We start from the raw sequence: 16,776 nt of genomic DNA on the forward strand, positions 1-16,776 counted from the left end.
GCTCCACAATTACAGAGCAAATGTTCCGAGGTTTCGCTTTCGGTATTACAAAAACGACAAATATCATCTTGCACTAAACCTATGTTTTTGAGATGGTATTTACTCGGACAGTGTCCTGTTATAAGGCCTGTGATTGTGCCTAAGTCTTTCTTATTAAGACTCAGCAATTGTTGAGTAATTTTAATACTCGGCGTGATAAATTTTTTTGACTGGTTAAGTTGTACCGCCAACCAGTTGGCTAACACTTCCCGGTCTTCCCAGTTCTTCAGCTCACCTTTTAACACACAGTCAGATATTCCACAGAATGGTTCTGGACCAGTGAAAGGTGAGCTTGAGCCGTTCCTGGCAAGTTCATCTGCTCGCTCGTTTCCCTCTATTCCACAATGGCCAGGAATCCAGTACAGTTGTACCGAACTTATCCGACTTAGTTGCCGTAAGAGGAGAATGCATTCCCAGACAATTTTTGAGGAGCATTTAAAAGCATTTAGAGCTTTAAGTGCCGCTTGACTGTCTGAGAATATGCAGATGTTAGCATGTCTATATTTTCTTTTAAAGCAGACATTTGAGCATTCTATTATCGCAGCTATTTCTGCTTGAAAAACTGTTGGCCAGTTTCCCATAGCTACAGAGATTTTTGTTCTGGGACCATACACTCCAGCACCTGTTCTGATTTCCATTTTTGACCCATCAGTGTAGAACATGATTGAACCATTACGAACACTGGGACCGCCTTCATCCCATATTGAACGAGAAGGTTCGATTACACTGTATGGAATGTCGTAGTTAGTCCTAGGTTCCATCCAATCACTGTTCATCTCTGAGGATGGTCCTACGGGTAAGAGATTCAGGATGCTCAAGTGACCAATTTTGTCTCCGTCTAGTATTTTTTTTCATTGTTTAAGCTTTAGAGCGCTTTTCTTAGCCTCTAGCTGAACATGGGAACGTTAACGCCATTCAATATATATTGATATCTTCGTATGAGCGCAGTGTGTTTTGTATACGTAAAGCTTGCTTCAATTAGAATATGTACACAAAAATTACGCTCTATCTCAGAATAGGTATGATAAAATTAAAACGTTGTGGTCTGAAAATTAAGATTTCTATGTCTTTCTTAAAAAAATACAAAAAAAACTAACTCGATTCGGTTTCAATGAAATCGCGATGCTTTCTTACAATATACTAGTTTTGGACACTCCGGTCCACATCATATCATACTCCACCATCTCTGCAGCATCATTTGTCACCTTGTCGCTTTTGAGCAGTTTCCATTTAATAGTTGCCCGACATTTTCCGAATGGGCGAAATTGGGAACAATTTTTTGGACCGTTGTCATGGTTCCACTTCGTAATGTCATCCATAAATAAGCATACCTACCACATAGTACCTCTTTAGAACCATCATGTAGAATTCCCGAGCGCGTGTTTTTTTGGCCACCAAGTTTTGTTTCAGTGTCTAATGCGGTCCTTGGTCGACGCGGAAAGAACGATTCACAGAAGAATTTCGAGAAGACTCGCAGAAGAGTCCTCCGGTCATTGATCATTGTTGATGATAGGACTCCAGTGTCATCTCCGGTTCACAGTTCACCCGCTGAACTAGCGGCGTGAGGATAAAAATAAAACCTTATCAGAACAATAAGGTTTACAAGAAACCTCAATATAAATTCAGGCTCATCAGTTTTATACATATTCTTCTCATAGACCATTTCATTTGAACATGTACAGTAGAACCCCGATTATCCGCGAAATAGTCTGGCAAGGTCATCGCGAAAAATGAAAATCGCGGATAACGCGATAAAGGACTAAAAATGAGGTGCAAACCCTAAATAAAGATATTTCAACATGAAAACTATGTATTATCAATATAGAAATCATTCAACTATCCATCTGTAAGGTCGTGTACCTACATCAGTGGTCAGATAATGTGAAAGCGGTGACCAAAACAAAAGAGCCAGTGCCTACCTCTCGCTGACAATTTTCGGGATGTTCTATAGAATTACTATGGATTTCACTTTCGCGAATAACCCGCACTGCGGATCATCCGCTTACTGATAATCGGGGATCTACTGTACTCAATTCGATAAATTGTCACTATCAAATAATCACAGGAGTGATGGGAAAAATATTGCTAACTTACCAAAAATAACAAAAAAAAATCATGCAAAGTTGGTTTTTGTAATTTCATCGTACGAAATCAAATTTAATCACAATTTGCGGATAACAAATCAAATACAAACAAAAATTATTTCCGTTGAACTGTCTGAAGAAATCCATGCAGGTTTCGCCGAAACATTGACTTATTGCAGGTGTCGTCTTCGAGCAATAATTCAACGGCTTAAAAAGACTGGCACAGCAAGAACTTGGAATTTGCTGAGCATATTTTCGATTCTGTTGTTGGGTTTCTAAGAATTCTTATTTGAAGCTGAGTCCGAGGGTCCGATGAAATAAAAAGGCTCACGGGGAAAAAAACAGTACAAAAGTGCAACACCGAACATAATTGCTTTTGCAAATTCGGCGTTTTATATCGGTTGAGCACGATCGTTTTCTGTAATATCACATTTATTTGTTTTGGTGCCGCTAAAATGGATCCCAACGGGTTTCAACTTATGGTTAAGTGCAAAAGTTAGTGTCTAAATTTTCTTTTTTCGATCAAATAGCGTGCATTCCTGAGCTGTATAATCTCCGACGGAGATGATACAACTCGCGCATTATCATTCGTTTAGTTTTTGTGTGCCCTCATATGCTTTTCTTTCGAAAACTTACACACACAGGACAAGGTACAATCAGGGTCTTTGGCGTTGCATTTTCACCGTGATTTTCTTCTGCATCGACCATGTTGAATTCATTCTGAAGAAAGCAGTCATCGTGGCGTGATCGCCATATTGGTTCTCACAAAAAAACTACAATCTGAGCATAGAATTAATAATGATTTTTTCCATATATTATCTATTAATCCGTGCGGGGTTTCTTCCAGGGATGACGATGGAACGGGCCAAAATGGAATTGAACCCACCGCGGGACAAACTGCTGCTCGTTTTCCTAACGCTCATGATCCACGGCGTGGGTACGCTGATGCCCTGGAATATGTTCATTACTGCCAAATCGGTAAGTTTTTTCGTGCAATTCGTTCTGGTTCGAAGTAATATAATCATGTTTTTCCCTTTTCTTTCAGTACTTTGTAGATTATAAGCTCAGCCAGAACTATACCGGTATGGAGTCCGAGTACGGAACCTATTTTCTGTCTTATGTTGGATTCGCATCGCAGATTCCTAACCTGTTGTTCAATTGGTTGAACATTTTCGTTAATCTTGGGTAAGTAGAATGGTTCAAAATACACATGTGTAAAGGGGTAAAGACCGTGAATTCATTCTTAGCAGTTTCCTGTTTCAATTTTATTTGTTTTGCAAAGTGAGAGTGATTTATCTGTTTTTTTATCATATAATATTTTTACACAGGCGTTTTCTATGAACGCAAATTAGCAGAAATTTATTATTTTTTCGCACCTCCAATAATATTCCGCCTTAAATAGAAAACATTGTTTAATATTTATCAACGACTATTACTAAAAAGGATAAACCTTCCGATTAGTTACGCAGTGTTTTAATAAACTCCGGGACTCAAACACTATCAAACTCTTAAGTATACAGCCATTCAATGCCAAAACGATACAGTGCTTCTTGTGAAAAGTGGTAACTTTGTTCTCCATCACAAAACATTAGACCCATTTTTTAAAATTTTTTATAAGGATGCCCATTTCCATTTTAGGGTGGTCCAAAAAATCAATTATTTCCACTTTTTCCCAAGAATGATTTTTAAAAAAAAATCATAACTTTTTGAATGATCGATATATAAAATTGAAGCCAAAGCTAGCCTTTTATAAAAAATATTGAATTAGCAATGAAAATGGATTTTGTTTTTGTAATTATTGATTGTACCACCGGTTAACTTTTAAAAATTATGTCTCGAAAACGAAAAAAATAGCATCTCTGATATTATGTTATGTTATGATATTTTATGTAAAAAGCTCAGCTTTCAAGAAAAAATATTACAAAAAATTGCGCCCTCTAGTCCAAAGCCATGAAAACAACAAAAAAAATTATAGAAGGTTGTGTCCAAGACACGATCACATTGTTGTCGTAGAACTACGCTGTTATTTTATTCAAGTCGCTTGTAAATAACTTCGGATATTATTTTATACACAAGCTTTGCGCTCTTCTCAACAGAAGCCCTTTATATTAATATTTCCGGTCTCGATTAGCTTAGCTATCATCCTTGGTGGAGATAGTATTGTTACTGTCATGCAAAACCAAATCACACACAAAATTCCTGAACAATTATTTTCTTGGTGAGCCGATGATAGCCTAGTTTGATGATTCCCCACACAATTGTGTAGTTTAGACCCTTAATGGAATGGCACAGTTTGATGTAATGATTGCAATGCCAGACACATCAGCGAGTAACGTCCACAGCTCAATTCGAAACGAAGACATGTGATGACGTAACACAAGGAAGAACAAGCAATGTTCATTGCTTCATATCTTGAATGATACTGAAAGTTTGCTTCAACGAGATCCAATATTTACGCTTTAGACTAATATTTCCCTTCGTTCTTCGTTTTTCAAATCAAGAAGACTTTAAATCATTCCCGTGCGTTGATCGCCGATAAGTTGCTCGTTATTGACGGCATGGGTAGAGAAGCCATACAAATAAAAATGCCATACAAATAAAAATGCCATACAAATGAAACACAAATTTCTGCATTACTCGAGAATTAATCAAACAAACGAAGCCAAATTTGGCATGTGAAGATTTTAGCGGACACGAAACGTTTCTTTAGTAAATGGACACTTCTCCTCCCTCTCTAAGGGGTGTCTTTATTCTATCATACTTTCTGTATCAAACATTTATTCCATGTAACGGAGAAACATGTTATTTGCAAGTGGTTGAAAAATCTTGAACGAGAATTGTGTCTGAAAATTATCTGATATTATAATGATGAGTTTTGGTAGAAGTACTAGGATTTTTTTTTAATAAAACGTAAATTCAACGGGGTCGATTAGAAGATCAATCAATGAACAGTTTTGCGATTGGACTCATGAACTTGCGCTTAGTAAGAAAACGTGAATGTTTGAAGGTATTGATAACAAAAAACTAATTTTGGGTGGGACGAAGTTTGCCGGGTCAGCTATGATTGATAAGATTGTTCAATAATATTCCTTTTTTTTCAGAGGAAATCTTACGAAGCGCATTGTATACAGTATTCTGATTGAAGTGATCGTGTTCGTTGTAACTGTGGTACTCGCAATGATCGATTCTGCTGACTGGCCAGGTGCCTTCTTCTGGATAACCATGGTAACAGTGGTTATCCTTAACAGTGAGTATAACCGGAAAACATTCTCGATCGAACACTTGATACAAACTTGAACTATCTCTCATTTCAGTGGCTGGAGGTATCTACCAGAACACAGTTTATGGCATGGTGGCCAAGCTCCCGTTTAAATACACCGGTGCGGTTGTGCTCGGATCCAATATCAGTGGCACTTTCGCATCAATAATCGCCATTCTAAGCTCGCAGTTTGCATCGTCGGTGCGAACTGCTGCCATCTACTACTTCATAACGGCAATGTTCGTGTTGCTCATTTGCTTTGACACCTACTTCGCTTTGCCTTTGAACGTGAGTTGTTGGTTCTTGCATATTTCGAATTCCACATTTACCCTCGCTTACTTCTAGAAATTTTACCGCTACCACGAGATGCTGAAAGAGAAGGAAGCAGAAACAAACAAGAGGGCTGGCATCAACGTTGATGGTCGACCTCCCTTCTTGACCATCTTCAATCAAGCCTTCCCTCAGCTATTCAACGTGTTCTTTGTGTTTTTCGTTACGCTAGCTGTTTTTCCCGCGGTGCATTCGGATGTGAAGCGGTCGAGTCCGGATTTTCTGATCGAGGACGATCTGTACGTGAGCATCACCTGCTTCCTGACATTCAACGTGTTCGCGATGTTAGGTAGTTTAACGACCTCCTGGGTGACATGGCCGAAGCCAAAATATCTGGTATACCCAGTTATTCTCCGGGCCGCGTTCATACCACTGTTCCTATTCTGTAACTATCGCCCGCTGGGAATTGAACGGACGCTGCCGATCTACATCGACAACGATTGGGTCTACTGGACTGTGGCTGCCGTGATGGCCTTCAGCTCCGGCTATCTGAGCTCACTGGGAATGATGTACGCTCCGCAGACAGTAGAATCGCGGTACGCAGTCACGGCGGGAATGTTTGCCGCAGCGATGTTGATCACCGGTATATTCTCCGGCATTCTGTTCTCGATGGTTTTTCCCATGGTTGTACAGCACAACTTCCTCGAGTGGTTGCACTAGGGCTGGCGCTGGGGAATCGGACTGCTGGCATTGGATAGCTAGATCCATCGTTTCCACCCGGCTCCGGATGCGTCAACCGATAGTCACGCACTCTTGAAAAACTATGCGTTTAGTGAAACTCATAGATGCGCTCAATTTTCTTCTATTTTATTATTTTTTAACGAATTTTACGGTTTTTAGTTCTTTCTTAGTAAAAAGTAGTTTTTTTCACTTTTTTTTAAACGGAACCAAATTATGAATACGTATCATCTAGATAAGAACAAAAAGTAATAAATAGGGATTGTTGAAAAAATGCAGCAAACCAAAATTGATAACATAATGCTAATAACATTAGGTTCTTCATATTGTTTTCATATCGTAGAATTTACGAATTATTGTAGATTCTATGTTTGTTTTTAGCTTGTCTGTCTTTATTTTTCGTTTTATCTTAATTTAAATTCTTGAAGACAACTTTTTTCCGTTGTTAAAATTGCTCTTATTTGAAATGTAACATAAGTCTTGCGTAGTTAAGTTTAGGCATGAATTAGAATGATCGCATTTTAATTTATATTGTAATAAGATAATTGTTACATTAGAAAGTGTATTTTTACAAAACCAAAATTCGTTTAATTCTATATGCATGAAGAATTTTCCTTTTTATTTTACCCTCACAGAAGTCTTAGGACAGCTGCAATTCGAAGTTCTTCGTTGCTTGTAATTTGTTTTTTTTTATACTACGAAAGCGGATATCCAGATATGATTCTGTCTGAAATTCACAATCATCTTGTCGGAACAAACCTTGGTGAATCGGATTGAGGAAAGTTTGCAATCGAAGGCTTCGTGATTAGCTAAAGCAGTTATACGGTCCGTGGGTTGCGTGTGGTCCAAAGTGTTCTTCTGGTTGGCTTCTGTACGTGTAACAACGAAAACCTAAGAAATAATTACCTATTATATAACGTAGGACTACGTCTTTCAATAATGGAAGAGAAGAGAGCATAATTCTTATAAAATAGAAATAGCAAAAGCAGCGTTCATTCTACGTAAACATAAATATTGCAATTTAAGCTACGCCCGTTTTTTTCGAGTATGAACAAACTGTTCGCGATTTCACAGCGTTCACGATTCATCAAGCATCCAGCTAGCGACCAAACTAAGGAAGTTTAAAGCATCTGTAATTCAAACCATGATCATCATTATTCAAGTCACAGCCTCGCTCCAGCTAGCAGATAGTAGTATTTCGCAATGCTGATGTTTGACACAGCTGTTTTGTTCGATACAAAGGAACAATGGAAGATTGATATCGCTTGAAATAGGATTGGGCGATGTTTCGAAAAAGATCGATCTTGACGGATCGATTTTCAAAACGGCGTAAGGATCGATTCACTGATCAAATCGGTAGTAAAGAATCGATCTTTGCTGAATCGATCTTCGTAAACTCGAATGCCTTTTATCCAATTTATTTCATTGTTCCATTAAAGTGTTGCTTTGAAAAGAATGGATGCATTTTTTCCAATTTATCTACTTGTTCCATTAACTTTAAACATTCCATTTAACACATTTAAACATAGAATAAACAATTCACCTTTCTATTCAAATATCAAAGGATTATATTTTTATTCTCAGCATGCACATTAACGCTTAGAAAAATCGTATTTTCCAGGTCATTCATCATAGAATTTTTTAGTTAAATAAATTAATTTAAAATCCTTATAAGAAATTCAACAACTGATATTCATCCTGAACTTTGCTGACAATAATCCCATAAAATACAATCAGGCCATACGTCTAGTGTGTGGTAGTCTTGGATTTGAAAATCTTGATAATAGTCCCAGTTCTAGAAAAAAAAACGCTTTAGCTGGACCTGATGTCACCATCCAATTTCGTTACAATTTTTACTGTCATCATAGTGAATGTGATGGTGTTAATATAACTTGTGTACTTGTTTTTTTAATGCCCAACTTTACAAAACTGCTTCTCCCAAATTTGCGACCACTAATTTGAAATTGGATTGGATTGGAATTTTGTCAAATTTGACCTTGAAAGGGATCCAATGTTTATGAAATTTGTTATCAGACTAATTTTTGTTGAAATTAACATCAATGTTATCTGAAAAACTAATTTACAAAAATTTTCATACGATCAAAGCGATCGGAAAGATCGATTTTCTCGATTGTTTTGGAGTACAAATAATCGATCCAACAAATCGGAAATCGGAGTCAAAAATATCGATCTTCTGAAGGTCGATCTAAGATCGCCCAATCCTAGCTTGAAAGCAGATTGCAGATTTTCTTAGATCATTCGCTTCTAGCCTTAAAAAGGCCAATTTGGAAAACTAAACTAAACATTCGACCTTGAGAAAGACCATTAGGAAAGGCTCGCTGCCGCTGTCATTAATCGATCAATTAATTTTCGTGAATTCAGCATTGTGTCCGGGTTAAAAGTGGCGTCAAAGTGCAGCGCATTCCAAGTCGTATTTTCAGCGTTGTTAATTGCGTTCTTCAGTGGAAAACTGAAGAAAAAAAATGTTCTGCAGTGGTTGGTGTCGACGTCATCACCCTATCACACATCCGATTCGGTTCGCATTCTCTGTTGCCGTTTTGCGTATTTTTCGGAGCGTTGGAAATGTTCTTTTACTAAGGGTGGGTTTAGACTAGTGATATATTCATGTGAAGAGATTCATAGAAATCGCATCAACTGTTTACACTAGCATGAACTTCTATAATGAATATATTCATATTTTCGGTGAATTTATTCACCTGAAGTAGAACTGCATCCAACTTTAGTGATTTCTCACCAGTGAGAAATTCACAAGCGTTTACATATGCTGAATTTATTCAAGTTATATATACCTCGAATAAGTGTATCATATTTATTCTCACCCGTTTACACCTATATTCACGTAAATAAATCCATCTATAGCTATAGATCTCCCTAATGTAAACCCGCCATAAGAGATACTGAAAAACAACATGGTTGTTCAATAAATTCAGTGTTTCAGTGTCGCTTAGACAGCGGAGTAAAATGAAAATCTCAACACTGAACATGTAGGAAAAAATGAAAAGTTTCGAATGCTCATAACTCACGCATTTTCCATAGATCGCAAAGATATTTGCATCAACTGATAGGAAATATCCTGAAAAAGTTGTTGTCAGAAAAACTTTTCTCTGTAAAAGTGTCTTCCGAAGTATGAGAGTCTTGTTGGAAACTGTATGGGCTATTTATATCTATTTTGTCGGAATTTTCAAAACACATGTTTTCGAGAAAAATCAATTTTAATTTTCAGAATATTTTTTTTTCAAAAAAATGTTTCATATTTTTTAATGAAAGCCTAAGTAATTTCCTACATTTCGTTCTTTAACCTACATTTTGTAGATCTTAGGGAACACATTTCGGTGGAAACAAAAGCTCCCCCTACTTTCATGTATTTGCGATTTCTCTATGTGCCTTGGTTTTGAAGTCTGTAGTTTCATAAAATATATTATTTTATTCATTTTCACTGTAATGAATTGTTATGGGATGCCCAAAATGATTGATGCAAAATTCTCGTAAATCTATCAGAAACTGACTGAGCAAAAATTGCGAGTACAAGAGGAAGCATGTATATTAAACCCGACCAATCAGAACGAGGTAAAGAGTATTTCAATAGGGACGCTACAAAAGTAGACCAATAGAGACGAGAGCGGGAAAAATATGGCAAACGACGCCATATTTTTTCCGCTCTCTTGACATTTCTCTTCAGTAAGGTTTGCCATTTCATAATGGAAAGATATACGATCCAACAACGAGATTATTAAAGTTTACTACCGAAAATCATCTTCAGCGATGAGGCTCATTTCTGATTGTATGTCTCCGTCGATAAGCAAAATATGCGTTATTAGTTAGGCAGCAATCCACACGTACTCCATGAGTTACCATTGCATCCCGAAAAAATTGCGGTTTGGTGCGGTCCGGCAGCGTCATTGGGCCGTAATTCTTCCGTGATGATCAAGGCCGGCACGATACTGTGAATAGGAATCGCTACCGCTCAATGATAACCGAATATTTTTGGCTCGAATTGGGTGATATGGACATGGACAATATGTGGTTTCAACAGGACGGCGCCACATGCAACACAGCGAATTTAATAATCAATTTGTTGAAAACCGAGTTTGGTGAGCGTGTTATCTCACGAAATGGCCCAGTCAATTGGCCGCCTCGGTCGTGCGATTTGACGCCGTTAGACTTCCTCAAGAAAATCTGGTATTCGTTAATACATGTTTATTAGGTTATCCAGGAAGTTTGTGTCGCCACTGATGACAATCAAAACAATCAATGTTGCCAGACAACCATTCGTTTCCAAATTAACGATGTTCATACCGTTCTGAATCATATTTCGGACAACATCATATTTGTTCTAATATCTTGAAATGCTTAATGCGCTGATGATATAACTATAAAATTAATATCACAATTACTTCTTTAGAGTAATCCCTTGGTTTCACTATCACTTCATTTGAGATTTACATTTGAATTATTACATAGTAGGAAAAAATCCATCCAAAATCCAAAATCCACTCATTATCGTTTGTGTTTGACATTCGCTTATCGTGAGCACGTAAAATTTACCCCTACATCAATATTTAAATTTCTCTCGTGTTTCATCAGTTCTCATCATCGTTATCAGCTTACTGTGACTGCTTGGTAAGTGTTTCGCAGTTAACTTTAAAATATAATCAAGTGTAATGTAATTTTCGTTCCAAAAATTACAAAATAAAGTGTCCGAAATTTGAATTCAATCTGTCCGAAATTTGATTTTTTTTATGAATAGTGTCCGAAGTTTGATTCTTTTTCGTTTGATTTGAAAAGCATTTTTTTCGATGATTTTTTTATGTTTTCAATGAAATAGGTACCAAAGTAGAAAGCTTAGTAGCATATTGAACTAATTTATTAAAAATATCAACCAAATAAAACCTGTGCATAAAGTTGAGATCTGTTTTCTGCATCATATGCCTTAAGTGTCCGAAATATGATTCAGAACGGTAGTTGGGTAGATAGTTTCATCGTTCCTTGGTAGAAGACTCAGAGCATAGCAGATGAAATAACATTGTATAAACGTATCAGACACTTCGTTGAACTTTCTACAGCTGACGTCCAGGGGATAGTTCACACTATAGGGGGTGCGATGATTCGATGTGGACTACATTGAACGGAGACCAGATTTGTACCCCGTATTCTAACATAGTAGGCACCAATGAGCAGTACAGAGTTTTTAGACAATATAAATTATCGAAGAACTTCGTGTTTCGCTTCAAGAAACCTAGCATGGAATATGCTTTCGCGATGTGTTCCGTAAACCTTAATTTATTGTCTATGAGAATCCCCAGATTATTCACGGTACTCGTTGCCATTTTGTAGTCGAAGACAATCGGTGTTCGTGAGCGACTGAATGAAATCACACAACATTTGCTGATATTGATTTTCATTCCGTTCAAACTGCACCATTCCAGAATCATGTCGATGTCCGATTGCAGCGCACAAGCGTTTGAACTGCTCGATAAAACTTGAGATCGTCTGCATACACAGATTTCGGTGATTTCAGCGGTTTACAGATGGCGTTGATGAACAGAACGAAGAGCAACGGCCCAAGACACTGCGAGGCAGAGGATACACCACCAATTTTCACCGAGGACCATCGTGTCTGCCACTCTGGAAGTCCTATTCTCCTGAACTTTTCAACAGCTATGTGTGCGCTTTGTCGAAAGCTTTGGCGAAATCATCATAAACAGCGTCGACTTGCTGCCGCTTTTCCATTTTGTCCACCAAAGTCGATACGAAACTTAACAGTAGTCGAGCGTTTTTTCATGAAACCATGTTGGTCGGCAGAGATTATGCATTTCGTAGACTAGTAGAGCACATCGTAAAAGCGTGCAACTGCTTCGTCCACTGATCTAATTCCAAGTAATTGCTCCCAATCGACTTGCTGAATTTTCTCATTGAGTGCAATCATGTCACAACAATGAAAATTAAAACGATCAATCTTTTCTTCGATAAAACTGTGCATATCATCGAGCCTCAAAACGATCGGGTTCAGTTTCTACATTCAGTAGGGGCAGTAGTAGCTCGAAAATATCTACGCTAGCTTCCCTACTAGTAAAAACCAGATCGAGTAGCCTGCCATTGTTGTTAACGAAATGATTCTGCTGCTGCAGTCCGGTAACCAGCATAGATTCTACGAAGGGTGTCCAAAAATTGGTTTCAGTGCCTCAGAAATCGCCGAAAAATAAAGTTAAGACAAAATACCAGGTGATTTTCGTAATCGACGTTTCATTTTCTATTTTTCTACATAATAGCCGTAACGTTCGAGGCATTTTTCATAGCGTGGCACGAGTTTTTCTATTCAGAGCGCGAAGCGCGTAGCTTCCAACTTTTTGAAGTACGATGTATCTGCGTCACGAATTTCTTCAGTGTAATCGAATCGTTGACGCCTGTTTCATCACCGGGAATAAGTGATAGTCGCTGGGGAGTGAGGAGTATGCTCGAACACAGTCCATTTGCATTTGAATTTTGAATTTTCAATTGCTCTTGAGTTACGCGAGCAGAATGCCGCGCATTATCGTGGATTAGGAACACTTCTTCCGTCAATAAGCCTGGCCTTTTGTTCTTAATTGCGGTTCTTAATCGGTTCTTCACAATAGTACGGTGATGAAACAGGCGTTCGGCGGTCAACGATTCGATAACACTGAAGAAATTCGAGACGCAGTTACATCGTACTTCAAAAAGTTGGACGCTACGCACTTCGCGCTCGGAATAGGAAAACTCGTGCCACGCTATGAAAAATGCCTCGAACTTTACGGCTATTATGTAGAAAAATAGAAAATGGAACGTCGATTACGAAAATCACCTTGTTTTTTGTCCTAACTTTATTTTTCCGCGATTTCTGAGATACTGAAACTTATTTTTTGAGCGACCCTCGTATTAAAGTCAACTCCGATCAGTAGATGCATTCATTGGCAAGAAACATGTCCCCGTCATATTGCCAGCATAATTTTGACAGATTGTAATCACCTATCACAACCAACTCATCACGATTCCGTGCCGTCGAAGCAATTTGCTGTATACAAGTTGAGAGCATCTCATAAAGCGAAGGGTGAAAATTCGGAGGTAGATAAACTGTGGCGACAAAAATATTAAGGTGAAGATGGAAGCAAGCTTTGTAGTAGTATAGTAGTATATGTGTAAAAATGGGGTAATAGTGTTGGTGAGAGAAGAGCAATTTGTTTCGTTTGTTTTGATCTTTGTACGTAAATAGATCAATTCCCTTATCAGACTGTGAGGCGCTTCATTGACACGAGTCTTAGAATACATTTGAAAAACATAACAATTCAATACTGAAGTAAAATATATGTACGATGTGCTCCGATGAACAATTGCAAATATAAATATATATATAGAATATGTATTTGCATATGAAGTAAAATTCTGATTATACGCGAGCGTAACATGAGCAAATTTATAACACTCATTTCTCTTCATCAACTTTTTCTTCAGTTAATAGCTCAATTACAAAAACGTTCCAATTTGAGTTTGCTATAGAATACGATAGATGAGGTTTTGACCTATCTTCCACATTGTTAATTACAGCTGAGAATGAGTTTGCAGCTAAGTTATGACCAAAAGAGAGAGTCGATGTAGAGAAATCGATCTAATCACTTACACCCCTTTCATTCTAAGCCCCTCATTTGTAATACTGTCATGTTGTACTACTATCAGTGATCTTCCAAACCTTTATTGGCCTGAGGTATATTACAGAGATGATGTATCTGACACTGAAGTTGATGTTAATTTTGATGATTTTATTAGAGTTCTTCAACATAAAAATGGAAGCAGTATTGTTAACTAGTAAGGTGCAAAGTGTTATAAAAAATATAGAGGGTTATGTCCAAGACAAGATCGCATTGTTAACACAGGACTACCACTTAACACTTGTTTATCACTTCGACTGGAGAAACAGTGCTTTGCTGCTCTGTTTGTCCCATTTGCTATCACCATAATAGTTTGGTCAACTTCGTCATTCACCTCTTTCATGAAAACAAGCGAAAGTCCGTGATTGCGGAACAAAGAGGACGTATACCTAAAACAATGCGAACATGGTTGATCCGTGTGACTGCCACAGGAAGCACAATTCTAAGGATGTTTGTTGCCAGGTAAAGGTGTTGAAAAATGCTGCCAAACGAATGAAGCACGAATTTCTGCATAACTCGAGAACTAATTAAGCAAATGGAACTAAATTTGATGCTAGAATAAGCGTTATAAAAGATCGCAAACAGCAGTGGTCCTAAATTTCCGCCTAGCGGAACTCCCTAAGAAACAGCAAACGGAGATGAAGTGTTATACTGGAGCTGGTCGTGGAGCGTTCTCCGATAAAGGTATGACCGTATTGAATAGAGTTTACAAACCGTGAGCAAACGTATTGTGTTTTGCTTACAAACAAGGATCTATCTTTGAATTTTTCATCAGTTAAAAAATATAGGTATATGAGCTTCACTGAACGTATATGATATCGCCTCGCTATGTTTCACAACAAGATGACTGTCGATAACATTTTGTATACAAAAACGGGACTTCCTTCGTGAACAGAATGCACAGGATAGTTCGAGGGGAAATTACACTATTCGAACAATAACAATATAGAACTCCCACACCAATCAAATATTGACCTTCGAAATCCTATAAACATCTGAAGATAACCTTTAACATCATGATAGATAGAATAATACATATCCTTCATTCCACAACTAAGAAACTAAAGAAACTTTGTTTTACATATCATTGGTAAATAGCTATGAACACGATATTTATGTTTGTGCTATCAGCGAACGACAGCTAAAACAATGTTCCATTCAGTAAAGAATATTTATCAATATGTAGTTCATTATTTTTATCACTTCAAATCTCATTACATATTTCATCGACTAATCTTCGCATTTGTGAATATTATCGGACATATGCTACTTTTTCTCACTCAAAATTAAACCAGTAGTATTACTAGAGACTAAAGCAAAGCGAATGGAACCAGAGTATGACAATAAGCAATTTTTGAACAACAAAATCCTCGACTCTTTCTAAATGAAATCGCTTTACAGTTTTCGATACATTTTATAGTAGAATTATTAACAAACCCAGTTTTTCCTCGCAGTGAAAAGGTACAGAAATACAACAAATCAAAATGTTACGCTTAAGCATTGTATAGCAAACATGCTCTTCTTCGATTGATGCGATAGTGGATATACAAAAACTTTTCGATAGACGCAAGCAAAAAAAAGGACACTATGATTATTGGTAGTAACGTTTGTTCAACTAAAACAGTTGAGGTAGCGTAACAATAAAATACTAACATAACAATACTGAACTTGTTTTTCAAAATTATTTTCCTCCATTTCAATAATTCATTCCAATTTCATTTCAAGTGTGAGATGTTCTCTTGTTAATTTGTCTATACAGCTACTGCTTTACAGCCCTTGGACAAGACTTTACCGAGTCTAGGTGATACGCGATCTTCTAACATAGTGCAGGAACAGGTGATTCTCATCGAACTAAATGAATCACACGAGAAATCATTCCGAAAGGTTGAGTGCAAACATAAAATCAACTTCCCGTCATCGATCACAACGGATGTTCTGGATGCATGATCGAATATTGGTACTATTAATACTATTAAGAAATACCGAACGTCTATGGCTAGTCATGGACAAATACAACTTCCTCGGAACACTGACACTGGACTCTTCAAAATGATGGCTCCAATAAACTATTTTCGTTTGTTCCTAATTATATTTTCCGTATGAAAGATATATTAGCGGTAAAAATAAATTTTGAGGGTATGTTTCAATGAAAATTAATTCAGAGAAATTGGTGCTATGTACTTTATTTTAGTGATGACTTTCCCCATTTCCAATGAGCCTGAAAGCCTATAGAAAAACAATCTCCCGATTTTTGGCTTCTACAGACGAATACGTTAGGCGGAGTACTAGGCACTCTGAGTAGCTCGGAGGATTCCTTGATATCTCCTTTGCAATATTTGCAGATATGGAAAATCATGCACACAGCAGGAATAACGGATCGAAATGGTTCTTAATAATCAACGAAAACCCCTCATGAACTCGAATCTGACGATTCTATTGAGGAATACTGCCTAAGATGATTGAAAATGGGGAGTATATGCTTTAACACGTAAGCCGTGGAATCATATTCATGCCTGTAGTAAATGGCAGAGGCTATTGTACTGAACTCAACCAGATGCTTATGCAGTTCCACCATCACACCCAGTGTTGCCACACGTACAGATTTATCTGGAAAGGTTCAGATTTTTTCGTTATTTTCGGTACAGATTCTGTACGGTACAGAGTACAGATTTTCGTCGAAAAGTACAGATTGGTACAGATTTTC

General features: G+C 37.5%; 1 protein-coding gene across 4 annotated transcripts in view; it reads left to right on the plus strand.

Moving 5' to 3' along the window:
* LOC129770051 (equilibrative nucleoside transporter 1) overlaps positions 1-16,249 on the plus strand; it is a 70,270-nt gene extending 54,021 nt beyond the window's left edge. For 3 of the 4 annotated variants that reach the window (XM_055772661.1, XM_055772681.1, XM_055772672.1), the window contains exons 4-8: positions 2,971-3,101; positions 3,169-3,308; positions 5,225-5,370; positions 5,438-5,670; positions 5,728-16,246. In XM_055772661.1, the coding sequence (XP_055628636.1) occupies positions 2,971-3,101; positions 3,169-3,308; positions 5,225-5,370; positions 5,438-5,670; positions 5,728-6,372 (1,295 nt within the window). In that variant the 3' untranslated portion in view covers positions 6,373-16,246. Of the gene's footprint in view, positions 1-2,970; positions 3,102-3,168; positions 3,309-5,224; positions 5,371-5,437; positions 5,671-5,727 lie in introns of all 4 variants that reach the window. The other variant, XM_055772654.1, reaches the window with a different exon arrangement.
* The last annotated feature ends 527 nt before the right edge of the window (positions 16,250-16,776 follow it).

Source organism: Toxorhynchites rutilus, chromosome 1 (genome assembly GCF_029784135.1).
Source record: "Toxorhynchites rutilus septentrionalis strain SRP chromosome 1, ASM2978413v1, whole genome shotgun sequence".
In the NCBI taxonomy this organism is placed as follows: Eukaryota; Metazoa; Arthropoda; class Insecta; order Diptera; family Culicidae; genus Toxorhynchites; species Toxorhynchites rutilus.